The sequence below is a fragment of the Vitis vinifera genome, chromosome 11 (assembly GCF_030704535.1).
Source record: "Vitis vinifera cultivar Pinot Noir 40024 chromosome 11, ASM3070453v1".
In the NCBI taxonomy this organism is placed as follows: Eukaryota; Viridiplantae; Streptophyta; class Magnoliopsida; order Vitales; family Vitaceae; genus Vitis; species Vitis vinifera.
Genome location: NC_081815.1, coordinates 1,377,132 through 1,404,269, shown reverse-complemented (window position 1 = coordinate 1,404,269; position 27,138 = coordinate 1,377,132). Strand labels below are relative to the sequence as shown.

The 27,138-nt window shown below is 34.5% G+C and overlaps 5 protein-coding genes across 5 annotated transcripts; 3 read left to right on the top strand and 2 right to left on the bottom strand.

Moving 5' to 3' along the window:
* Positions 1-651: 651 nt before the first annotated feature.
* On the top strand, positions 652-4,807 carry LOC100255931 (uncharacterized). The gene is made up of 6 exons (XM_002280784.5): positions 652-878; positions 1,738-1,811; positions 3,007-3,120; positions 3,824-3,950; positions 4,110-4,227; positions 4,398-4,807. The coding sequence occupies exons 2-6, from the start codon at positions 1,802-1,804 to the stop codon at positions 4,449-4,451; spliced, it is 423 nt and encodes a 140-aa protein (XP_002280820.1). The 5' UTR covers positions 652-878; positions 1,738-1,801; the 3' UTR covers positions 4,452-4,807.
* A 2,242-nt stretch (positions 4,808-7,049) lies between these two features.
* On the bottom strand, positions 7,050-9,972 carry LOC100252615 (UBP1-associated proteins 1C). The gene is made up of 6 exons (XM_002280731.5): positions 9,730-9,972; positions 9,558-9,632; positions 9,107-9,237; positions 7,801-8,308; positions 7,426-7,539; positions 7,050-7,334 (listed from the first exon to the last, which is right to left on the bottom strand). The coding sequence occupies exons 1-6, from the start codon at positions 9,916-9,918 to the stop codon at positions 7,272-7,274; spliced, it is 1,080 nt and encodes a 359-aa protein (XP_002280767.2). The 5' UTR covers positions 9,919-9,972; the 3' UTR covers positions 7,050-7,271.
* Positions 9,973-14,306: 4,334 nt separating this feature from the next.
* LOC100261010 (formin-like protein 13) lies at positions 14,307-16,644 on the top strand. Its single transcript, XM_002279025.4, has one exon. The coding sequence runs from the start codon at positions 14,543-14,545 to the stop codon at positions 16,208-16,210; it is 1,668 nt and encodes a 555-aa protein (XP_002279061.1). The 5' UTR covers positions 14,307-14,542; the 3' UTR covers positions 16,211-16,644.
* A 1,689-nt stretch (positions 16,645-18,333) lies between these two features.
* Positions 18,334-24,028, top strand: LOC100257752 (WD repeat-containing protein VIP3). The gene is made up of 2 exons (XM_002280687.4): positions 18,334-18,832; positions 23,179-24,028. The coding sequence occupies exons 1-2, from the start codon at positions 18,494-18,496 to the stop codon at positions 23,803-23,805; spliced, it is 966 nt and encodes a 321-aa protein (XP_002280723.1). The 5' UTR covers positions 18,334-18,493; the 3' UTR covers positions 23,806-24,028.
* Positions 24,029-24,648: 620 nt separating this feature from the next.
* LOC100266217 (threonine synthase, chloroplastic) lies at positions 24,649-26,696 on the bottom strand. The gene has a single exon (XM_002279006.5). It carries the CDS (start codon positions 26,383-26,385, stop codon positions 24,817-24,819), a length of 1,569 nt encoding a protein of 522 aa, XP_002279042.1. The 5' UTR covers positions 26,386-26,696; the 3' UTR covers positions 24,649-24,816.
* Positions 26,697-27,138: the final 442 nt, after the last annotated feature.

The window sequence follows — 27,138 nt, the reverse complement described above, 5'->3', positions numbered from 1 at the left end:
TGTTTGGTGGGGAAGAATCCATTGACTAATTATTATTGGGGTTCCAACCAATTATACCCATATACTATGACCCAACTTTTGTAAATGAAGTGCTACCTCATCTAACTAAGTACTACAAATATTAAAATATTTGGTGTCTTCAAATTATTTTTTTCCTACTATTAAAAACTGTCATGATTTGGAAGATCAAATAATAAAATGATTAAAGAGAATTAATGAAAATTAGAGTCATTATTAAAAATAATAATAATATATTTATTTAACTAAAAATAATATTTATATTTATATTTTATATTATTTATGTGAGTAACGTGATAGACATATAAAACCCAAATCTTTTAAGTTCAAAATTTTTAAAAATTGATAATTTAATATAATATTAAAATTTGGTTTGGTAAGAGGTTTCGGCTGTAAATTATATATTCAAATTTTATAATTAAATTTAAAAAAAAAAGCCATTTGTTTGGGAAAAAAAAAAAACCCTCTTTGCCGTCCTCAAGTCGATCTTGGAAAAAAAAGAACAAAAACCGAAAAAATGAGGTCAAACCCACAGTTTGGTTGACTTTTGAAGCGGCGGCCCAATCAGCTTCTACTGTTACGGAAGCTAGGCCTACACTGAAGCAAACGTTCCAAATCCAACAACCCCACAAGAAAAATAAATAATAATAAATAGAAACAGAAAATAAATAAAAATAAAACGCTCTGAAAGTATAAATCGTTTTCTGGAGAGGAGAAAAGACAAAGAGAGGTCAATATTTGCAACCTTTCAGTAGTTTAAATGCCTTTGCTTGGCTTGTAATAAACCCACAAACACCCATCGTTTCTTCTCTATACCTCTGATCTGAAGTTGCAGTTCTGAGTTCTTTGCTATTCCACAGGCAAGTTTTTGATTATTTATTTCTTTTTTTGGAAATTTTTCATAGCTATTAAATTGAATATTAGGTGTAATTTTGATGGGAATTTGCTGGAATTTGCGATTCGGGGGGTTTCGGAGATAAATTTTGATGGGTTTTTGTTGAATTGACGTTATGTTGAATTGGGTTGTTCTGAAATTGTGCTTTTGTTGATGGGTTTGAAAACAAGTGGGGTTTGTAGGGACCATTTCTTTGAGGTGGGTTTTCGCATACTGCTCTGTTCTTTGTCGAATTGCCTAATTCGGGGTTCATTGTGAATGTTTTTTGCAATTAAGCATACACAAACTGTGGAAATTAAAACTATGAGCTTTGTTAAAGGCAAAGTTTTTAGATGCCCCATGCTCGTTAATGTGTAATACTCAATTTTGATTGATTCGAAGCTTGGAACAATAGGAAGGTGTTTGGATGAATTTGGTGCATATATTTGTTTCATGTCGATCCAGGGAAGCATCTGTGTGGCAAAATTTTTGGATGCCCCTGTGCTCATCTATGTGTGATATTCAATTTTGATTGATTTGAAATTTGAGACAGTAGAAGGTGTTTGATTGAATTTGGTTCTTATATTTGTTTCATATAGACTGGGTTTTTTAAAGCATTTTTGTGCTCTGCCCTGGCAGAGCATTGCTTAATAGGAGTCATGTCATATGACCTGTTTGACATAATGCTAATATGAAAGGGAGGGTCTAGCCGTTTGATCTAACAATTAACCTTTTGACAATTCCTACCTGAAATCATAGCTGTGTGAGATTATATCATATCATGAGCACTAGTGTTGCTAGAGTAAGATTAAATCTGATGTGAACCTTTAATTAAAATGAAGCAGGCATTGTGGGAGTTGGCAACAGAATTGAGGGCTTCAACTTGCTGATACATCAGCTCCAACACAAATGGATAAGAGTACCAACTTTCCTTGACTTCTGCATTTTCTTGTTTTTGAATAAATTGTTGCACTTCATTGCTCATCTTCTTTTAGCTTATATACAAAATGACCAAGTGTCTGGTAATTTCAGTTCCTTTTTCTGGTTGGGTAAGTCTGCATGTTTTTCCTTACTTCAGTCTTCAATTTAGAAACAGTATGAAACCCACTGATGCAAATTATAACAATGATAAACAATAAATGAAACAAAAAAACAGGAAAATTTAGAATAAGTCTTTGACTTCCCCAAAATTCCTTTTTCCACCTGTTTGGCCTCCATCTGCAGTTCAAGTCATTTCTTTTTATTTGATTGCCAAGATGGATGAAGCAGCCCCTTTAATTGCAGTTTTATGCATGAAAACATCTGCTTGGTGGTTCATATTGTTCTCACTTATAGAAAGAAGCCATAAAGAGCCATATTCATAATCACAAACACCAAGACAGTTTGAACGAAGCATGCATTTTGATTTGTTGGTTTTGTGTTTGTTAAAGGTTAATCAGTTATATATGTTGACAGGCAAACAGAAAGATTAGTGGGTATAATTTATTTTCATCTATGTTTAAGAAACAAAAGTTTCCTCTTCTCTTGGCATGGAAATTATACCTTCTCTTTCATACTATTTTTGTTCTTTGTTCTCAACTTCATTTCCACCAGACTAGGAACTCTATACTCTAATCTCAGCCATCGCAGTTAAGCACTCGGAAATCTTTGTAACTTGATGATTCCATCATATTTAACCTTTAAACTACTTTCTTCATGAGTGTCAAAGTGGGACAAATGTATATATTACTAATTCAGACATGAAAAAATTCACATCCAGCAATATTTTTATTTTATTTTTTGAGGTGCTGGTTGGTAAGGCACAACAGATAGTAACACGGCGAAGCTACAATTACTGTAGACCCAATGGTCTTTCTGTGGCCAAAGAAGATAGAAACGCAATGCAGGTTCAAAAAAACTAGCATAATCATTCATGGTGTACATACAAGGATATGACAGGGGACAGGGGGACAGGGGAACAGGGGTTGGTGACTTTTTGGGGGCCTCCTACTTATAAATTTTTCAATAAGGGTTGTATCATATCGCACCTGCAAAATTATTTAAAAGAAAATACTAACTAGACATAATCATTTAGTTACTAATGACTATCAATTGGAATTTCTTTGGTGATGCAGATATAGGTGACGATGCAGAAGGTCAGAGAAATAGTCTTGAGCTGACGAAATCAATTTCTGATAAGCATCTTGATCTTTTAAGGCCATCTTCCCGCTATTATTCCATATTTAAAGGTAGAAAATCCTATTTGGACTTAACAAATATTTATTAAGTGCTTTTTGTCGCTAGACCTGCAGCAAATGCCAATTTAATTCATCTTACTCATAAGTGAATTATATTTTGAGTCACTCGAACATTCCATACTGAAATGCTCATGTTTTTTTCTTTTTGTTTCTCTAGAACAGTTTTTTGTCTAGTTGTATTGGGCCCTAATAATATTATGTGAAAATTTCCACTGTTTCAATGTTTCAAATTGTATTTTCTGATATGACACGCCATCTGGGATAACTATTGGAATAATATCTATCCTATGCTGATGCCCATATTTGGAATTTGAATCACTTCAATGTTCCTTGGTGTTATTTCAGTGATAAATTATGTGGTTGGGAATCTGAAAGACTTAAATGCTCTTTGGAATTATTTCATTAGAAGCTAGGTTGACCTCTTCCTTAATCAGAACACAGTGACCTTTTTTCTTTTTATTTCCATTGATTTTGTCGAACTGTCAGTTTTATGTAATATTTTACTAGCTGTGCAAACAAAGATACGTTCTTCTTGGTATGAGAATTGCTCATTTACCTTAACATCTAAACAAGCTTATGGAGCTTCATCTCCACCCGCTTTTACCGGACCTTTATTGTTGCTGTTAATAATTTTTCTTCTCCCATGTATAATCCAACTCACGGCTGATAAAATAAAACCCTTTTAAAATGGTAGGACAAGCTGTAGATGCAGTGGACCGTGAAAAAGGCAAGTACACTCTTCTTAGAGACGTAGAAGACTTTCAAGTTGGGATTTTTGACAAACCTCTTCCTTGCTTTGGCTGTGGAATAGGATGGTTCTCGTGAGCACTCTTCTTCTTCCCTTACCCTCAGTTTACTTGTCTCATGAGTATACCTATTGTCCATTGTTATTAGAACGTTCCATTAGTATTCTTCATTTCTTTTTCTTTTTGCATCAGACCTAATTTTACTTATGTCAAGGGTTCACTGTTTGTTTTCAGTTTTCTTTTGGGGTTTCTATGCCCGCTGATGTGGTACTATGCTACAATTCTTTACTTTGGAAACTGCTACCGCAAAGATCCCAGAGAGCGAGCAGGCCTAGCTGCTTCTGCAATTGCTGTGAGTAGTCATCTCTCTACTTTACCAGAAACAATCCTAGATCTAGTTCATTTAATTTTCTGTATTCTTCTTCCCATGACCCTTTGCATCTTTACATGTGAAATGAATGTACAAAAATTATGTGTTCAACTTCATCTTGACCTTCCAAGTTGATGTGAATGTTATTGCAGGCAATGGCATGTTCGGCCGTGTTGTTGATCATACTGGCTTTTCGTCTATTTTAGCCCTGGTTGCACTCCTTCCATCCAAGCCTCCAAGACCCCTTCAAGCATTGCAATATAGAAATTGAATTTTGAAGGAGATGCCCCATGTGTGTAGAAAATAAGGTTCCCGGCATGAGAAAAAGTAAAATTGTTTGTTACAAGATGTTCCAAGAATCCCAGATATCTATACTAAAAGCTGTACATGACAAACAACCAAAACTGCCGATCTATCTAGAGAAATTGTTTTATTGAACTCTGGGATTGTACACAAAATTTCATTAGTTTACATTACCTGAGCTGCGAGATTTGAGGCTTTGTTTTTGTGTGCAAGAAACCCAGTGGTTCATAATCAGAATAAGGTATTTATTTGCAAGTTAGCAATGGGGTACAAGGCACCATCTATTTTGACATTGACACAATAGATGATAAATATGATCATATTTGTGTTTGTGGCATTGAAATTGAATCTGCCCTGCTCTTTTGTCATTTTCTTGGCAGGGAAATTGAATCGATCAAACTCTATTGTCATTTCAAGAAGAGGGTATGGATTGGTAAATGATTGCTTCCACTCCATTATGCAATTTTGGTAATGCTTCTAATACACAACATACAACTTGCAATACAATAATGAGATCACATTGAAATTAATTCAGAGTGAATATGTCCCATGCATCATACTTTCAGAGTGAGTGTCACCATTTTTAAGGTATTTATTATTTTATAAAAATAAAGGTGTTTAGCAAGTTGTTTTTAAAAACAATTTTTAAAAATAAAAAAATAAAAATCTTAGTTGGATAAGTTGTCTTTTAAAATATTTCCTTTTTGTTTTATTTTAAAAAAAATATTGAAAATTCAATTTATATAATATAAATTAAATTTAATTCAGATGTTATTAAAAATGAAAATAGTTTTGTAATTACAAATAAATTAAAAAATAATTTTTAGTAAAATATGAATAATAATATTATAATAAAATCATAAATTATATTTTTTTATAAAAAAAAATTAATATATGTTATATACATGAGGATGTTATTAAAAATGAATAATAGTAATTTAAAATGATAATTTTTAACAATATTTTATTTGAAATGAATAATGAATAAAGTTTAACTTTTTAAAAGGAGTCAAAATTTTCATTTCACGTAATATATTTATAATGTTTTGATTTAATCTGCATTTAATTATATAAGCTTTTTATTTTAAAATTTTTAAAACTCATTAAAGAATTTAAATTATTAATTATATCTTACTTAATTTATAATCTTCTTTACCTAAATTCAAAATTATTTTGTTAAACCCATTAATAAATTATTTTTAAAAATTGTTAAACTCGTTAATAAATTTAATACAAATTATCACTTATTTATTTTTATAGTGAGAAAATTTATAAAAATATAATTATATGCCAAAAAAATAGAACCATTATAAATAAATTTTTATCCATAAATTTTTAGTATTAGTGAGTTTATTATTTGAGTTTCATATCATTTTTTAAAATTAACAAACTTGTTAATGAATTTAATATATTAAGCCTTGTTTAATTCAGAGCTTATTTGTTTGGGTAAAAAAAATTAGAAAATAGTTATTCTATGTAGAAGAAAAATAATAAAGTTATTTTACACCAATTTTTTTATCATAAATTTTTTTGTATTGATTGGATCATTATTTGAGTTTTAAGTTATTTTTAAAAATTACTAGACTCGTTAATGAATTCAATGCATCAAGTCTTGTTTAATTGGAGTTCATTTGCTTAGTAAAAAATAAGGATTTTATGTAGAAGATAAACAATAGAGTTGTTCTAAATCAATTTTTATCCATAAATTTTTTGTATTAATTAGTTCATTATTTGAGTTTTAAATCATTTTTAAAAATTACTAGACGTAATAATGAATCTAACAAGGTTAGTCTTGATTAATTTAGAGTTCATTTGCTCCGCGAAAAAAATTAGAAAATAATGATTTTATATAAAAGAGAAACAATAAAGTCATTATAAACCAATTTTTGGTATTAATTGGTCATTATTTAAGTTTTAAATTACTTTTAAAAATTAGTAAACTCATTAATGCGTCTAATGCATTAAGTATTGCTTAATTTGAAGTTTATTTGCTTAATAAAAAATTTGTAACATATATATAAAGAAGAAATTAACTTAGACATTTAAAATAAATTTTTGTCTATAAATTACTAATATCATTGAATTCCATGACTTTTTAGTCTTAATTAAACTGTCTTTTGAGTTTTAAAGTGTTTTTTAAAATTAAAAAATTTTATTTATCAAGTAGAATTTTATTTAAAGAAATATCATATTTCATAATTTATGGCATCAATATTGGAATGATATTATGTTCAATTTTTATTTTTTTTTTATAGATATAAAAAAAAATTATTTTCCTCCTGTTTTTAAAAACCAATCCTATGTTCAAACCGTGTGAGTGATCATAATTGCAGGTGGGGCGTTTACTCATTATTGAAACTGTAAAAAATCCGAATGAAAAATAATAATTTGAGGATCTCGTTTTGACTGTCAATTCACCCAGCCCTAGGTAACAGGAAATTTCGCTCCCTTTCCCCTTTTCTGCCATGGTAGATTCGAGTAGCTTGTCTTCGGCCATAAAATCACATCAAAGAGTTTCATTTCCTCATAGTATATGGTCTAGTAATGTTCCCAAAATTTTCTTCCAGTACAAAATCATAGGGGAGGCTCCAAAAACTCCCAATTCTCAATGCTGAATACAAAATAAAGATACCCCAAAATTGAAATTTGATCAAAAAGAGGACCATAAATGAATGCCTGCTAAGGAGAACGAGTGCGATAACAGATGCTAGTATCCAGAACTCTCAATCTTTGGCTGCCAGACGGACATACTTGTTATCAACTGTGAATCTGGAGCTTGAATTAATCTGCAGCGTGAAATATATGAATTCATCATATACATTTTCATCATTCATTGCAATAAGACAAGAACACACCCAAGTCGACATGGTGACTCACCTTGTGCTCAAGCTTCTCACTTAGTTGGGTTTCATCATCTGTAATGCCAGATTCCTCAAGTGCCTTTATAACAAGTTTTCGCAACTTCCTCATCTTAAGAACCCCATCTGGATTCTGTACACATGCATAGAAGTTACCAAGAAATAAATAACTTCAAATAGAGAATAACAAATATGATAGAAAGTCATATGTTAAACACATCATTTACGGGGATGAAAAAGGGACCTCATTTCCAGGCCATCGATATTTTTGGTTTCATCTAACATATGTAGGAATAGGCAAGCAAACTTTTGTAACAAAAAAAAAAACACAATTTTAAACAAATTAAAATGGAGGCAAGAAGTGATATCATTTGGCAGCATTGGAACAACTTACGGATTTCAAGGCTGAAGTGATCAACTTCTTCCACTTTATTTTCTTTTTGGTATCTTCTTTCATAGAGCTTGGTTCTTTGGATACATCATGCTTCGCTTTCTTCACCTGTAGTACTGTTTCCTCTGCTTCTGCCCTTTCAACCTGAATCACTTCACCATTGCCTAATTCACCTGAAGCATCACCTCCAACCTTTTTCCTATCACCATTGTTATCAGATGCATCAAGTTTTCTTTTCTTCTTTGATGCCAAATTTTCATTTTCAGTCTCTAAGCTGTCATGAACAGTGGCCATTTGAGGTGGATCTTGCATCTTTGTCTCCTCGACGTTTTTATTGCCAATTGATTCATCCTTTGAAATGTTTTCTGTTGAAACATTCCCATTTTGAGTGGATTCTTCTTTCTGCTTAGGTTCATTAGCAGCATGAAAGGCTCTCGCTTTAGCTCGGTGCTTCTTCCCATCAGCATGGAGTAGTAGTGCTTGCTTACTAGTAGCCTTTGTATTGCAAAGACTGCAAATGAACATAAATATTGACGAAAACAAATGAGATCCATTCATGGAATTAGGGGAAAAACAAAAACACTTAAAAGCAATATCTTGACAAGAACTTGTTTCTTCTCCTCTTAGTCAGCAATGAGAATCTCGATTCCAAGTAGGATGACGGACTCATGGCCTACTGATCATTGACGGACCTATAATGGCATTACTTTAAGAATCATTACAACATATGCCTCATATGCTGTTGCATAACAGCTGTATCTAGAGTTGATTGCAAACTTATTAGACACCGATCCAGTGCACGGTGGAATTCTAGGAGGGCAATAAAATAAAGTCTCAAATGCCCAATAGAGAAACACGTTATGCATGACAGATGAGTCTTTAATAAAGACCTAAAGGAGAAAACTTCAGCCTTTAGGTTACAATTAGACTTACATGCTTTTAGCTACTAGTGATAAATCACTGTATAAACTTATTATACACTCAAATTCATTTGATAAGCAAATACTTGGGAGCCCGGGGAACTATTTTCCTTAAAAGAAGTCCCATAGTCAATACTTTATTCTGTGCTACGCTCAAACAACTCAACCCCACCTGACCAAAGATTTTCCTTTTTATTCCAATACAGCCTAATCCCAAGGCCCAATTATCAACCTTTCAGCAGGGACCTACATAAAATTATTTTATCATTGCAATGAAAGAGAACTAGTATTCCAATGGAAATTTCACATGGTATATTTCTTTTGTTGGTAAAGAGGAGAATCCACACCAAAAATTGGGCAAAAGGAAAGTCTAAATAATTTGAGCATACCTACAAAACCATGGAGGACGTTCAGATAACCCAACAGTTATATCAACTTCAGGCCTTTGCTTTGAATCACTTTTGCCCTTTGCTGGGGTACCATTCAAAGCTTTCCCTTGTCCCTTGGGGCCATATTTTTCCTGAAAATACGATCATTCAAATTTCTTCATCCAATTCATCATATCAAACTTTCAACAATCAAATAATCAAGCTGAGTTGCAATGAAAGTAAGCAGCAGAAGATAAAGATCGAATCCAAACGAAATTAAAACTTCAAATCTAATATTTTTCCTTATTTGAGGCCTGAAAAACAAGTTTCCTCCCCTTAATCAACAAATGACATTTCAGACCGAACCCCGGTTTCTTTTCTTCCCCTCAATTTTCCCATCAACCAAACAGAGTAAAACGGATTGAATTTAAGCTCAATCAAATAAATCATAAACAAGAAATGAGAAACGAACCGCTTCAGTAATACACTGCGTGTGGCCCTGAACACTTTGCTGCCCAAATGTTTCTCCACAATCAATGCAGGACAACTACTCAAATCACAGACATTCCAAAACAATTACTACTAATAAAATCAAAACAATGTTTACGGATTTCACGTTAGGGTTTGGGAGAAATAAAAAAGACCTTGTTTGCTGAACAGATCCTGAAGTGGTTGGGCAATTTTGGCTTTTTCAGGTTCTCTCCGCAGTCCTCACACTGAAACCACACCATCTCTCTCTCCTCCTTTCTTCTGTGTAGAGAGATGACCGAACCCTGCAACTTTATTGGGTTTAAGGAATATTCTAGGGTTTTGTTTTCGGATCCATCATCCATATGGTCTACAAAACCCTGGGCTTCAATAATGGGCCTAGCTTCTTCCCAGCCCAAGTGCTGCCAAATTGAAATCTGAAGCAGCTTCAAATGATAATTTTTAGTACTATAAAAATTTTATTTGAATATAAAATAACTTGAAAATGAAAATTAATTTTTTCTTATTGATCGAAATATTAATATTTTCATACTACAAAAATATAAATGAAAATTTCTACGTGGACAGGTAAAAAATTATAAAAAATAATGAAAAATATAAAAAAATTATTCAAAATTAAAAAAAATTGAATAAAAGATCAACTGTACATATAAAATTATTTTTAAAATAAAATATTATGAATTATATATTAAATACTGAAGTCATTCGATTAGGAAATAAAATAAGTTTTCTTGTGCTATCAAATGAAGTTTCCATCCCATACACTATTCTTCCAAAAAAGGTTTTCATCATTTCGTAAACTTTTACATCATCTCTTTTCAAAACTCATAGTTATTATATTTCAAATTGTTTGAAAATTTCCACATTCAAAATTAGACTATAAAAAAAAATAATAAAAGGTTTGTAATTGAGAGATAAAATATTGTTCTTTGACAAGTTTGAGGGTAAAATATTAAATTTTGAATGTATCATGACAATGCATAAACACGAGTGAAGACTTTCGAAAAACTATAAATTCAAGATAAAAGACAAGTGTAAATGAAATAGTTATTAGAAATATGTTACGATATATTTTTAAAAATTAATTGATTGAAAGAGATTAAATAATCTTTATATTTGTAAATTTAACTATACTCATATTTTTACTAGAATAATAAATAATTTTTACATTAATGCCCTTTATCATTTCAAGTATTTACATACGTTTAGAAGAAAAAAATTAGAATATTTTTATCAAAATAAGACAAAAATAATAATAATAAAAGGTTAAATTTTCAAAATCGGGTTTTCAATGATACTCTAATCAAATAAACTTAATGAGCAAATAACTTAATATCGTACATAATGGAGAGTATATTTCCAAGTTCCAACCTAAGCATATCCTATAAAAGTTCCCCATTTGAGTGTTTCGTCAAAACACCTTTATTTTATAACGTAATCATAGTATTGGTTGATGGTGTTCTCCTCTGAACTCCCATGGAAGAAACCAAACAAAACAGCTTGCAATGGCCCTCATATGGCTGCAATCTCTCGACCTGTCTCTTTTCTCCTCAAGGAAGAAGACCCTACTTGAAGTTGAAGGCGAGGAAAGAAGAAAATGAAAACAAATTGAAGGCATTCGCAACACGCGTATGAACCTTGTGACAGCCGTAAGCAACATTCCCTTATAAATATATATAGATTGTGTGTGGGACAAGTAGAAGCTTAAAATATTTGCCTCTAAGTCTAAGTACCTTAAGAGAATTCAACACCTAGATATTTGGGCTGTCGGCTAGGGAGGGGGACACTAGTGATTGGAGAGACTTGGAACGAGATATTTTTTTATTTTCTACATACGTGGGATGGTTATATGGGAAAATGGTAAGGTTGCGCGACTACCCAAATCTAATTTTGAGTGGATGATAATGTGTGTAGTTAAATTTTAAGGATTAAAGTGCCATGAAATATAAATAAATAAATAAATAAAGATATATATCTCGATATTTTTAATAAAAATATTTTAAAAAAATTATATTTGTATCCACATTCACAATTTTTAACGAATTTATTAAAGATGAAAAAAATATATCATTTTCTAAAATCCCTAAATTACCGTTAATCACATAAACACATTAAATTGTTTTTCTTTTCTTCCATCTTACTCTTTTTGTGACTTTATCATGATTTAGTAAGAAAATTGTATCTATAACTAATGTATAAATAACTAATCATCTTTAATGATGTTACAAGTGGGGAGGTATGTTTTTTTATATATATATATATTTCATATTTTTTAGTATTATTTTTGAGTTATAAGAAGGAAATGTCGTGAATAGTGTTTGGCGTGAAATGTTGCATCGTATTTTTTTAAATTTTAAGAATGTTTGGAATTGTACTTTTGGGCAACTCTTTATTGTTTGAAATTTTAGAACCAAACTTTGCTACGGTATATAATTTTTCAAGTCCTAATACCATGAGATGAGTTCTTTTTTTTTTCTCTCATTTTTATTGTGTTTTTTCACAATTTCTTACTTTTAAATCACTTGTGAATTAATCCTAATTATTTTTCAACTATTTTTACCACAAGATTTTTGTCAAATGAATTTCAAAGATTTTTAAAATCGTTCTAAAAATGTAAAGTGGGTGCATTTACAACTTTTAAAATTTTAAATGGATATCTAAATAGGGTGAATGTAGAAACAACTTTCATGAATGCGAATATAAATTTTCAAATGTTTTTTTATTGAGCCCAATATCTCTTTTTTTTTTTTTTTTTTTTTTTTTACTAAACCATTTGAAACATGGGATTTCAAGTCATGTATAATAATATTATTCTTCAAAAATCACTTTTCTTTTAATTAAGAATGTATTTAATAATAATTTTAGAAAATATTTTTAATATTTAAAAAATTAAAATTTTTAAACATTAAAAATATCAAAAATACTTTTTAAAATCAGTATCAAATGCACTATTAAATTTAAATATTTATAAATTTTTCATAAAAACACTTCTAACACAAATATAACCAACAAATGTAATTTTATCAAAATCACAAGAAGCAACCCATCCTTAAACTTGTAAAATGATTTTTAAAAAATAAATAAATAAATAAATATTTACATAATTTGGGTGGAGGAATGTGAAAAATGGGGGGAAAGTGGAGAATTGAATCAAGCCTCGTGTGCCTTTTACTTTTAGTATAGTAAAAATAATGATTAGTGAATAGTGAAAAGAGTGTTTTTTAATTTATTATAGTGTGTGGGACATAATAACATGTTTTTGGTGTAAAGGTTAAGGGTTTCAATCATTACTCCCACGCTCCTAATTAATTTTAAATAATTAAATAAATAAATAATGGTCTGAAATTTCTGTTGTGACCTTGTAGGGGTAGTGTGTCCTTCTTTCATCTTTGTTGTGTGGACTACATCTGGCCCACCCCCCGGCCTTCCTCATGGATGCCTCCAAGGGACCAAACCCTAAAAGAGATTTGTAATTCAAAGAACCAAAACACATTTTTCAAAATATCTTTTTTTTGGGCCCATTTAAGGGGCAAATGGGTAATAATCTTTATCCAAAAAATAAAATAAAATAATTTTTTTGATTGATGTTATCACCAAACATGTTAAAGAGGTTTCAAGTCCAACATCCATAAAAAAGAATATTTGTTTTTGAAAAAAAACAAGACCATATTATTTATGGATGTCATTAAAGAGAAAAAATACATTGGTTGATTGTTTAAAGGAGAATGATAAATTATAAACATCATTTTATTAGGATCTTTCATAAAATAATTCATACAATAAATATATAAATAAATTTGATACCTTTAAATTTATCATATACAAATTTTGAATTGAATGAACTATTTAATAATTAGATATAATACAAAAATGATATTACTTAAAAAAAAATGTTGGCATAATATAAAAATTATATTTGTAAAGACGTACAAATATTGTTTATTCTGATTTTAATCCAATACGTCAAACAAAATCCTTAAGGTTGAAGATTTTATAATTAATCACACTCGATCATAGAGATATTATTTGATTTAAATTGAGGGGCTTTATCGGTTTTATAACATATCTATAGAATTAAAAGAGTTTATACTATCAATAATTTTTTTTTATATCTATGTGACGTATCACAACATTACTTCAAACATATATATATATATATATATATATATATATATATATAGAATAAATGAAGAAAAAAATCACATAGATTAAAAAATTGGAATAAAAATAGGGGAGAAAAAGTCCATTAAATGGGAATGGCTTCCATTTTTCTTGCATTACTTTGGGGGCAATTAATTTTCTTGATCCACAAAAGAAAGGCCTTGGAAAGATGGAAGAACCCTTGTGCTTTCCATCAATTTTTTTGCATTTATGGCAAAGCTATGATGAACACCTAACCAACTTGCACAACATTATCTGTGGGTCTCACTCTTTAAGCCCAACATCATCTTCCACAAAATATATTCATTTTTTATTTATTTTTTATTTAGTCATTCTCAACTTAAAATAAGAATTTATTTGAATATAAAAATTAGAGTAATTTATCTTGATGAGCATTTGGAATTAAGAAGACGTGAAAACTTGTTGATTTTATAAGTTTTATTAAATAAAAAAAGTGACATTATATATTATTAAACAAATTTGATAAAACAATTAAAGAGAACACTTTCAAAAAACATGTTTCTTTCTTGCAAAAAAATTATTGTATTATCAGCTATCAGCCCATGTCATTTTCAGTACAGCATATGGAATAATGGATTCACATTCTTGAACTAATTTTGAGAGCACTGTTTTATCAAAATTTAATTTGAATGTTTTTAAAAAACATCAATCTGTATTTATAAATCATTTTGCTTTTTAAAGCTTTCAGAAATGTGCCATCATTTGACACCGTAGTATCCATGTCTTCGTCCTCAGCTTAACTTCACGCACTCTCTCTCTAACGCCAGACCCAAACAGGCCAAACCCATGGAAGGAGATGGAGACTCGCCATCCTTCTGGCCATCACCGCCACCGTCCACCTCCATATACCGTCGTCGGCGGCCTTCTCCTCTCCTCAACCCCGCCGTCTTGATCATTCTCCTGCCCATTTTGGCCATGATTGTTGTTTTCTTTGCGGTGCCTTCGTTTCTCAACTTCACTTCTCAGTTTCTGAGACCCAACTCCGTGAGGAAGAGCTGGGACTCGCTCAATGTTCTCCTTGTGTTGTTTGCGATTCTGTGTGGTGTTTTCGCGAGGAAAAATGATGAGAAAAACGACGACGTTCTGGAGAATCATGGTTCCAGTGGTTCGGTCGTTATGGGGAAGAGTCATGAATCGATTTCGCATAGTTTGTTTGAGTTTTCGGATCGGAAGATCTATGATCCACCGATTCAGTCCGGTTCAGTCCGGTTGAGGAGGAGCAGTAGCTCGTATCCAGATCTGAGGCAGGAGTCGTTGTGGGGCGCCGGCGATGATCGGCGGCGGTTCTTTGATGATTTTGAAGTGAATAACTATCGATCTCCGGCGTCGTCGGATTATGTTCGTCGTCACCGGAGGAGTGAACTCGAGCGGGATGATTCTGAGGTGAAGGTCATACCGGTTGATACTTTCGCGGTTCGTTCTTCTCCCTCGCCTTCACCGGCGCCTCCTCGCACGCCCCCGCCTCCACCACCACCTCCTCCGCCAATTGTTCAGCGGAAACCTAGACGAAGTTATGAAACTGTTGCGCGCAAAGAGAAGTTGAGTAACAGTGACGCTGATCAATTCAAGAAGAGCCGATCTCCGCCTGCTCCACCTCCCCCTCCCCCTCCGCCTCCTCCGCCGCGAGTGCCAGGAGGTCATCTTCCGGAGCAGAAGAGTAGAAAGAGTGCAAGAAGAATGGGTGGTGCGACGAAGGATATAGCGACGGTTTTTGTGTCACTGTACAATCAAACGAGGAAGAAGAAGAAGCAGAGAACAAAGAATATACACGAAAACGCAGTACAATCTCCTCCTTCAGCGACAACACCAACTCCACCGCCGCCTCCACCACCTCCTCCGCCTCCGTCTATGCTCCACAATCTATTCAGAAAAGGAAGCAAAAGCAAGAGAATCCATTCCGTCTCAGCACCACCACCACCTCCTCCGCCTCCTCCACGACCACCTCCACCACGATCATCGAAGCGGAAAACTCACATTCCACCGGCGCCACCAACTCCACCGCCTCCTCCACCTCCCGACACATCCCGCCGGAGAGCCGCCGGCAAGCCGCCACTGCCCGCTAGAAAGAGTTCTTTCTACAACAGGGACGACAATGTGAACAGCGGTGGCCAGTCGCCTCTCATTCCGATGCCGCCCCCGCCACCACCTTTCCGGATGCCGGAGCTGAAGTACGTCGTCCGGGGAGATTTTGTTAGAATAAGGAGCACTCATAGCTCTCGGTGCAGCTCTCCGGAGCTGGATGACGTTGATCTCTCATCAAACAAGAGCGCAATGGACGGTGGAGATGCGATCGGGGCCACGTTCTGCCCAAGCCCAGACGTAAACGTCAAGGCGGATACATTCATCGCACGACTCCGAGGCGAGTGGAGACTCGAGAAAATCAATTCATTGAGGGAGAGAAAAAACGTGGGCCTTACCCCTGACCCAAGCCCAAACCCAACCCACACCTCATAATTGGCCCACAATTTTTTTTTAAATTTTTTGGGCTGATTTGATTTCTGCTCACGTACACAAACACCAAAAAAAAAAAAAAAGAAAGAAAAATTAATTTCTCTACATAATAGAGTATATAAATATAATTATATAGATATTTGTCGGTGAATATGATTTAGTGGGGAGTGGCTCTGACTGTGGTTTTTGTTCCCCTCTTGGAGACCACCTCGGTAGATGATGGGTGCATTGAATTTTTTTCAGATTTGAATGGCTTGGTGGTATTGTAAGATATTGATGTTTGGAGTGTGGCAAATATATTTGATGTACTGGGGATGGACTCTGATTGTGGTTTTTGTTCCCCTCTTGGAGAACCCCCGAACAACCTGATTTCAGATTTCAATGGTTTGATGGTATTATAAAATCTTTAGTCCCTGGAGTGCCTTTAAATGTTTTTACTCCCTTCTAGCTCATGTTGTATTGGACTGGGTTCGAACAATATTCACGTACCTGATGTAAATCCTAGGGAGAAGTGGGTCAAAATGGAGGTACCAATGGTTGGTAGTGGGGGATTTATAAGGAAGAAGCATCTCATCCAGTATATGCTTTAGATGGAAGACTTGTGCACTTTGCCATTGTCATGAATGTAGGCCAGACTGTTGGAGTAGGAGATAATAAAGAGAAGTTTCTTGGTTTGGCCCCAACCCCCAAAATTATTGAATTTTATTTTGACCAGGTGTCTTTTATAGATTATTTTAAAAATAAAAAATATTTAATTTTTTTATATTATACATAAGTATAATATTTTTATGAAGATAGAATTGAGAAAAATAATTTTTCAGAATGATTTCTTAAACAAAATTATATTTTTAAAAATAATTCGGAATTTGTTTTAAAAATTATTATAAAAAATCTTGGTTTTGAAAATGTTTTTTAACAAACCCTAATGTTCACCTACATGATATTAATGCACATCAAATGCATTTGAGTTGAAATAAGAGGATATATTATAGTTTATGAAGTAGTTTTTGATATTATTTAAAGTTCATTCACGTGGTAGTAGTTTTAGAAAATATTTTTTAGTCTAAAATGTATTTTTAAATAATTTTTTTAATTTAAAAATCATATCTAAAATTTTGAACACTTATAAAAAAATATTTTCATTAAAAATATTTCAAAAAAATATATTATGAAACATTTCATCATATTACAATATTAGAATAGAAAGAAAATTACATTTTTTTTATAAAAAAAATTAGATTATGTAGATGGGGAATATAACTGGGCCCATATTTTGAGGCATCTTGACAACATGAGTGTGGTAAGATATTTAATCAGCTCTAGATATGTCTACAAATGTTTTGTTTTTAAAACGTGGAGTGGATTGGGACATCATACCACTTGCATCTCAAATTATATGATTTTGATTTTAATTTATTTTTTTCATTTTGATCATTTTTTAAGTGATTTTTTTTAAAAAAAATTATAAAAGTTTAATAAAAATAATTTGTTTAAGGGTTAATTTCATTTACTTCTCATAAAATTTTGATTAAATAAATCTAACTCTCGTAAATTTGAAATTTTATTATAAACCTCTTTTATTTTGAATAAAATAATATTTATTAGATAGTAAATTAAAATTAGAAAGGGTTAGAAGGGACTTATCCAATCCCGCTTGGATTTGGAATGGAAATAAGAAGGTATTTAATCTATATTGCTATTTAAAAAAACTTTTTTACAAGAGAATTAACATGTCAAAAATGGAAAATAAAAAGCAAAAATCAATAAATTGTAAAAAGACTTCTATTCAAAAAACAAAAAGAAAAAAAAATTATTTAGTTAAAAGTATTATTGAAAATGTAATCTTTGAACATTTCTATGGGTGTTAATTATAAATAATATTTTATTTTAAAATGTATGTATAAATATTTGAAACAATAAAAGATATTTATATTAGAAATTAGGATATTCTTAAAAAAATAATTATTGGATTAAAAATATCATTAAAAATTTAATTTTAAAAATTTAAAAATTTATTATTTTTTATCTTATTTTAATAAAAATATTCTCTTCTTTTCCCATAAAAATAACTATTTTCTTCTGATATGCATTTAAATATTTGAAATGATAAATAACTTTTTCGTAAAAAAATGGGTTAATCATGAAAGAGTTAGATTAGAAAAATACAATTGTTTCCAAAAATCAAAATCCCAGTCACCAATGCATAAACAAAACGATTCCAAAACCTCCAAAGAAGAAAGAACAATTTTCTAGGGTTTTGTTCAGAAATCCAAAACCCACCAAGCCATGAAACTCGCCGGCCTGAAATCCATCGAAAACGCTCATGACGAATCGGTGTGGGCCGCCGCATGGGTTCCGGCCACCGAATCCCGACCGGCGCTCCTCCTCACTGGCTCTCTCGACGAGACCGTGAAGCTCTGGATGCCTGACGAGCTCGTCCTGCAGCAAAACAACACTGGCCACTGCCTCGGCGTTGTCGCCGTTGCTGCTCACCCATCTGGCATCATCGCCGCCTCCGCTTCGTTGGACAGCTTCGTTCGCGTTTTTGATGTCGATACCAATGCTACAATTGCCACTCTGGAAGCTCCTCCCTCTGAAGTGTGGCAAATGCAGTTTGATCCTAAGGTGAGGCTGCTCTGAACATTGCTGCAGTTTTCTTGTAATATGTGGTTTGTGAGTTGAAGTTGTTTTTGTCTGTGAATTTTTGTGGAATTGAGTTGTTGCTGTTGTTGATATTTTTGTTTAATGATCTGGTTGATTGCTGTGAAAAATAGTTGAAGTTGTTGTTGGTGTTTTTTTTTAAATTATCTTTCACTGATACGTTTATCATTAAGCCAAGGATTTGAAAAGGGGAGAGTTTTTATACTTACTTGATTTCACTCCTTTTATTTTTCTCTTTTGTTTAATGTTTTTGTGATTTGCAATTGTCTTCTGTTTGATTCCACGGATGATTAGATACTGTCACTGTTGATTTTGTTGCTTTACCATGTTTTGGTTGCTGAGAAAAACAGAATAAAAACATAAAATTTTCTTTCTTTCTTTCTTTCTTTCTTTCTTTTTCTTTGTGTTACAACTGTTCAAATGACCTCCCTTAGAGGAGGAGGAAGCTTCTAAAACATCCTGAAGCAATCTACACTTGTTAGTGAAGGGGTGTGGGAGATTTCAAAGAAGCCTGGAGATATCCGCACATCTCTACACAAAGGCGGAAGACAGGGAAAGTGTGTGGGCTATTCTAGAGAGTTCCAAAGTCATCTTTTACATAGCCTGTACATAAGACTTGTTTAGGATATTTAAGAGAATTCTAGAGTATTAGGGAAACTGTGTAGGTTCTAGATATAAATAGGGGATAGCCTCATTTGGCCAAGGCACCAAGCGGTTGAGAGCTTCCTAGCATTTTAAAGAGTTCTAGTGCAATACAAAGCTTCCTTTCTTTCAAACTGTTGCCTTTGTTGCGCATCCTAGCTTCCAACTTATATTGCTTAGCATAGCAAGCTATTTTTAGGAAATGTTGAATTGGTATTTTCTTTTAAAGTTCCACAAAGAGCTTATCTCCACACTCTCATTTTTGTGCTTCCTACTTACCCATGTTAACTCTCCTTAAAATTACCCAAGGATTATCTTTGCTAGAACTTTTTCACTCATAATGATGGTAATCCAAATAACCCTGTCTAACTCCAACATCTAGAATAAAAACAAACCTCCCAGTTTCATATGCCTGTTCTCTAGTTTTTATGTTCAAAACATTTCTCCAGAGTCCAAATAAAGAATAGTTCAATATTGGTATTCCTTCTTTTTTGCTCCATAAAATTGAGTTTTCCCCTTGCCTGCAAGATCACATTTGAAAAAAAAAAAAAAAAATATTTGTCTATGCTCTTAGAATCTAGTTTCACTTCACCCATCCTTATCACAAACTTGGTCCAGTATATTCCAGTTTTTATAAAAATATAAACTACTGTAGTTCAAGGTGACAGATAGAAGCAAATGAAAGCGAAGTTTTTATAATTATCTTCAATTAAGACACTGAACAATCAACAGGTGATGGGTTCTGAAGTTGTCCTATTCCAGACAAGGCCACATTGATTACTATCTTTTTTTCCTAGCCAACTAAGATTAAGGAATTTACCAGTACAGATAAAGACAAGTATGTCATAAATCTTCTTCATTCTACTATTTTATGTGGTGAGAAGAGGATGTAGGACTAAGCAAGAAAAAACTGAAAGGTGAAAGGAAGTTGTTAGCTCTGAACACACAGGCTTTTTAGATTGAATCTGGAAAGCTGAAAGGAAGAGTGGAAGTAAGGACTGTGGAAAGAGGAAGAGGCTATTCTAGGTGGATCAGAATGACAAAAGGGCTGTGGAGTGATTACTAGAATCTTTGGACCTTTATTGCAAATTTGAAGAGAAAAAGCGTTTCCTTGGAGAGTTGAAAGAAAAAGGGGGATTGGTTCAAAATGCAGATGAGAAGCGACCAAGCAGGTAGGTTTTTGCTTTGTAGATGCGAGAAGGGACTTCTGATTTTGGAAGGGTTTCAACAAGCAGGGTTGGGTGGTTTGGCTGTGTTTAAGGGATTAGGCTACTCATTCCTAGTAAAGAACTCTAATTCTCCTAGTAGAGATTGATAAGGAGGTTTGCTGTGATGCAAGCTGGAGTAAGCTTTGTTGTGATGGTCATAGTTCAACAAAAGCAAAACTGACAACTGTGTGGTTGCACTTGTCAAAGGGGGTGTCCACGGGAAGTCCACGGGAAGTCCACGGGAAGTCCACGGGAAAAGGGTTGCTCTCAGATGCTGTCGTGTTGGGCAGTGGGGGACTGGTGGTGAACCTGTCCTGATTGTGTTGTAATTGAAATGTGGGCAATAGCTTATTGGAAAGCAGATGGAGGGGTGAAAATGGATGGTTTGAATAACTCTCTTTTTCTTTTTGAATTCTGTTCTCCAGAAATTGCTGATTAGGTGGTTGTTTTGGTCTCTGATCTATGTGATGTCAATAGAGCAAAGATATTTGGATTGGAATTCTAGTTTCTCTTTGCCTACTGAAGACTGCAGAGAAGATGTTTATTATCTCCTGCTTGTGCTCTATACATTTAGTTAGAAAAATAAATCTATGGCTACTAAGATGGTAATTAGCTTTTGTTCGAATTATGATTGAACAACAATTCATTTATGAGCTTGAATGAGGAGATTACTCCATTTGCCATTTTGTTCAAATGGAATGTTTGTTGAAAGTTCAACAGAGAGCTTATCTCTGGTTTCTCATTTTTTTACATCTTATGTATCAAAATCTGTCCTCCTTAAAAACACCCATTGATTATTTCTGCTTCATTTTTCCCCTCATAATGATGCTAATTCAAATAACCCTGTTTAACAACATTTAGAATAAAAACAACTTCCCAGTCCCCAAATTTGATGCTCAGAGCATTTCTCAAAATAAGGAACTGCTCAATATTGGCAGTCCTGCTTTCTTTTTGCTCCTTATACACCCTACATTAAGTTCTTTCCCTTGCCTACAAGGTCACATTTGGAAAAACTTTTGTCAGTGTCGGTGCTCTCTGAATCTAGTTTCACTTTCCTCCACCATTGTCACGGTGAAATTTGCTCATGTGTATTCCTGTTGCTATAAAAAAGATAAACTACTGTAATTCAAGGAGACAGATAATAGAAAAATAATCTGTTGCTGGATTGATTGCCAATAAGAAGATTCTGTTTTATGTTTTTCTTTTACATTTTGGGAGCAAGTTTTGTTTAGAACGTTCCAAAAGATAGGTCACAGAACTCTGACAAGAAATGCTTCTGTATTGGGACAAGTCATATAATAAAAGTATAATTTAGTTGATATTCCCCTGCATACTCAGTTTTTTTTTGCATGCAATGACTTACAGGCAGAATTCAATGTCCCAGATAACTGACCTGCATGGATGTTCTTCAACAATATAGGAAGGTTACATTGCTAAAGCCTGCAGTAAAGTTTTATTAACTTATAGTCGAGATATTCTTTGCTTGTAAATCTGTCTTTCTGGCAAAAGAGTGGGTATCTCAAATTCTCTTTTATTTACTTATATGGATGGTTGCCTTTGCATTTGAACTTATAGCATTTGTGCTTGTGTGCACTTATACTATTTCAAAGTTGCATTATAAGAAATCATTCCTGGTCTGCTAGCTTAGTTGCATCAAATTTCTTTTAAGTTGTGGCTTCAAGCTCAACACTCACATAAATTTTTTTAACCCAAAAGCACATCAATGCCTGTGTCTGCCAAGCCAACTGGCAACTGCTGGTTTTAGATGTGTACTGTGAGACCTTTTTGAACAGCCTGTTGGAAGGCTGATTTATATAGTAACTCGTCTTTTTCCATTATTTAATCTCATATTATGTGAGTTCCCAATCATGAGCTCTTTAGTTCTATTTTATTTCATTTTTCATCTTATGAAGAAGCTCTTTCTGTAATACAAATTCACCCAGTGTTATAGGATAGTTGAATGAATTCACCAAGTGATGTAGGACAGTTGAAGCAATTTGATGTACGAGAGCAGAAGTCCTTTTTTTTCATTTTTCCCATATTCAGAATTTTCAGACAACTCGCAGTTCTTTCTCTTCCTACTTTATTATATTTTGTCATCTAATTACTTTTTCTCTTCTTGTCAATTCCCTTCTTACCCATATTTTTTTCTTCCTTGAAAAGGAATAAAAAAAATTGGTTCTGCTGTTCTACATCAATGAAGCATGTACTTGTGAAACCATATGCCTAAATTTTCTTGTTTTGCCTTGTGTATGACTTGTATGGTTGTGTTTGAAATAAGCTAGCTATTACAAAGACAAGAAGCCCCTACAGCTCAGTGGTAGAGTGTCAGTCTTGTAAACCGAAGTTCTGTATTTGGATCCTGCATGGGGCCAATTTTGTGCGGCCAAACTTCGAAGAATAAGTTCAATCTTTTTTGTTATTTATCCCAAACTAAACGAGCAATCAAATTTTCTCCAGGGTTCTATTCTAGCAGTTGCAGGTGGGAGTAGTGCATCAATCAAACTCTGGGACACTGCCACATGGAAACTGATTGACACCCTGGCCATACCTCGTCCAGAAAGCTCTAAGCCAACCGATAGAGGTGGCAACAAGAAATTTGTCCTTTCAGTTGCATGGAGTCCTGATGGGAGACGACTGGCTTGTGGCTCAATGGACGGCACCATTTCTATATTTGATGTAAACCGTGCCAAATTCCTTCATCACCTGGAAGGTCACTACATGCCCGTGCGATCTCTCGTGTATTCCCCTGTTGATCCTAGGGTACTCTTTTCGGCCTCAGATGATGGCCATGTGCACATGTATGATGCTGAGGGAAAGAGCCTGATTGGAGCCATGTCAGGTCATGCAAGCTGGGTGTTGAGTGTGGATGTGAGTCCAGATGGGGCAGCAATTGCCACAGGTTCAAGTGACAAGACTGTAAGACTCTGGGACCTTAACATGAGGGCCGCTGTGCAGACAATGAGCAACCATGCTGACCAGGTGTGGGGCGTGGCATTCCGTCCACCAGGGGGAGCTGGTGTTCGGGCTGGTCGACTTGCAAGTGTATCAGATGACAAGAGTATATCACTGTACGATTACTCCTAAAGATGGTGGACTGTTGGGTCAGAGAACATTGATGACTGGTCTTCATTTCAGGTTTTCCCCCCTCTTTCTTTTTAAAGCTTCCAGAATTTATCGGGAAAAGCTAGTGTAGGATGCCTTAACCTATTTTATCTCAAGAAAATGCTTGGTTCTTGTATCTAAATCTTTGTTATACTCATCCTCGTGGCAGGATTTTTTAATCAAATACTTGACCGGTCCTTCAACATAGGTTGTCCTGATTCATCTTGATTAGCCTCTCTAAATTATTGATTACATAAACAGCTATTGTTGTGGCATATGGTTAGTAACCAGTTGAGTTCTTCGGGCTTTTATTTGCATTTCTTTTTTCCTTGTCTTGTTTGGTGTCTGAGAAAATCTTGTTACTTATGCTGTTAAGTTAAACCCAATAAAAACACATATGGGGAACGTCCTGAAGGATTAATCCTCATTCTAGATGGCATATCCTCGCACCAACCCCTATTAAGTTGGCCTAAATGTATGATTCAATTCACTTTTCCACGTTCATTATTCAATTTCTACCTACTTGTTCTAAAATTATACATGACCGACGTATATAATGAGAGAATCATACTGCTTTGCCATAGAGAGCGAGAGAGATAACATAAAAAAATTGATCTCCCTTAGTGAGATCTCACTTAACCAATAAAATTAATCAAAACGAATCGGACCTTTGTCACTAGGGAAAGAGACTTTGGAACGCTTTAAGATTTTTTGTCTATCAACTTGTCCAAAAAATACTCAAAGAATGAGGAGACCCAAGATTTCTTTCCTTTCAACTAGTACAAAAAGTGCATAAAGGATCGAGCTCACTTCAACAGGGGGTGGGAGGATCGAAAAGAAAATTTATTGTCATCACAAAATTTTGAACGCATATTACAGCCAGTTTCTACACAAGTGTTTCTATTCTGCAAAGAGGAAAATACATATCAATTATCAAAACGTGGAATCCATAACACAACATACAAATATAATTCCTAGCCCGGCCATTCTCGCCTAATGCTTCCGAGTTTTACTCGACAAATGCTTCTTCAGAACATCTATTACTGCCCCGAAATCTGCCTTCACTTCCACTGGCGGGTTGGCGAATCTGCAGGCCAAATCCGGGATCTTTTTCGAGTGATAGTCAACCTTGGATTGCGTAAACTTCAGCCCATGTGCCGTGCTTACCACCACCGTCCGGTCGGTGGGTCCTATTACCCCGCTGTTCCTCAGCTTAATCAATGCAGCCAGCGCCACGCCGGTGTGAGGACAAATGAACATGCCAGTGGAATCTGCATTTGCCATGGCATCCATCAACTCTTCCTCAGTTGCTTCCTCGACGATACCATTTGAATTCTTGAGAGCAAACTCAGCTCTATCGATGGAAACCGGGTCTCCAATCTGGATAGCAGAGGCGAAAGTCGAATTGGCCTTCACTGGCTTGAACTCAGTCCACCCTGACTTGTAATACTGATAGAGAGGATTGGCATTTGCAGCTTGAGCACACACAAGCCTTGGAATCCGATCAACAAGCCCCAACTCATGGCACATTTTGAATCCTTTGTAGAAAGCGTATATGTTTCCGAGATTACCTCCTGGAACTATAACCCAATCCGGTACTTCCCAATCGAACTGCTGCAGAATCTCGATTGCTGCTGTTTTCTGGCCCTCCAGCCTCAAACTATTCAAAGAATTGGCTAAATATATGGGTAGTTCAGAAGTCACTTCACGAATCAGCTTCATGCACCCATCAAAATCAGTGTCTATACTCAACACAAAGGCGCCATTGGCAATGGGCTGGACGAGCTGGGCAATTGAAATTCGGTTTGCGGGGAGGAAGACTATTGAGGGGATGCCTGCGGAGGCGCAGTAGGCGGAGAGCGCGGCGGAGGTGTCTCCGGTGGAAGCGCAGCCGACACCGACGACGGGGCTATTCATTTTGCGGAGGCGGTTCACTTGGCTGACTAGAACCGTCATGCCCAGGTCCTTGAAGCTGCCCGTGTGGCTAATGCCGCAGTGCTTTACCCACAAATCGTTCATGCCCAGAAACTGTTTGCCGAAACGCTCAGCCCAGAAGAGGTTGGAATTGCCTTCGAAGGCGCTGACGATATCGTCGCTGTCGATCTCCGGCAACACCCACTCCTTCTTCGACCACACGCCGGAGCCGTACGGCCACGTCGTCTTCCCCACGCGCGAGTCGAACAGCGCCCGCCAGTACTCGCCGTCGAACCTCTTCAGCGCCTGCATGTCGTGCTCCACGTCCAGAAGCCCGCCGGAGCGTGACCGGTACACCACCTCGTCCAGCGAGTACGACTCCGAAGAGTCCGGCCCGGCGTTGAACGGCACGTATTTGGCCGAGAACTGCTGCCCCGCCGCCGCCGCATCTGCTGACCGAATCCGCCGCGCTTCTTCGCGGATGTTCTCCACCGCCGGCCGCCGATGTTTCGCCGCGGGCGTGGAAGGATCGAAAGTGGATGAGGTGCATTTAATTATGGGCAAATAGCGACCGTTGCCTCCAGGCCTTATTACCGAGGGCCTGGGTTTCGGCGTGAGAGATGAGTGGAAAAACGGCGAGGACGCCATGTCTGAGATTAGAGGGCGGTGTTGAGTCAAATGGCGGCTAGAAACTTTCGCAATTTCAGAAGAAAGTTACAGAAACATGGGGAATATTTATAAGCTTATAAAAATTGGTCTCATCGTTTCGAGTTGGACCCGTTGGCTGATTAAAGGAAAACCAACCAATCTTTCATTAATCATTTTTTAATTTCCACGTGAATATATTCTCCACGTGGTTGGGCCACGTGTCCCGGATAAATTGGGTCAGCTTTGGTTTAAATTTTGTACCACGTGATATACCACGTGTTCATTCTATATATATAAGAAGGTATAATAAAGGAAAATGATTTTTTTTTATATTGTTTGATTTCTAAAAAATATTATGGAAAGAAAAGCAATGTTATTAAAAATCAAAATTAATTAATTTAAAAATATGTAAAATTTAACTAATTTTAATTATATTTAATTTTTTTTTTATTATAAACCAAACATAGAAAATCATTTTCTCTTAGCATTTTTCCTTTTACATTTCAAGAAGCAAACACAACTCCTCTTTATTTCCTCAAAATTTATAAATTTAAATAAAAATATAAAAAAGAAAATCGAGATTAAAATTAGAAGGAATAAAATAAAAAAATAATTTTAAAACAAATAAATTATTTTTATATATAATTTTAAACTCATTTTATTTATTTTAATATTTAAAAATACATTAGTTTTTAACTAATTTTAAAGTGCATTTAATAATGATTTTAAGAAATATTTTTAGTCTTTCTTATA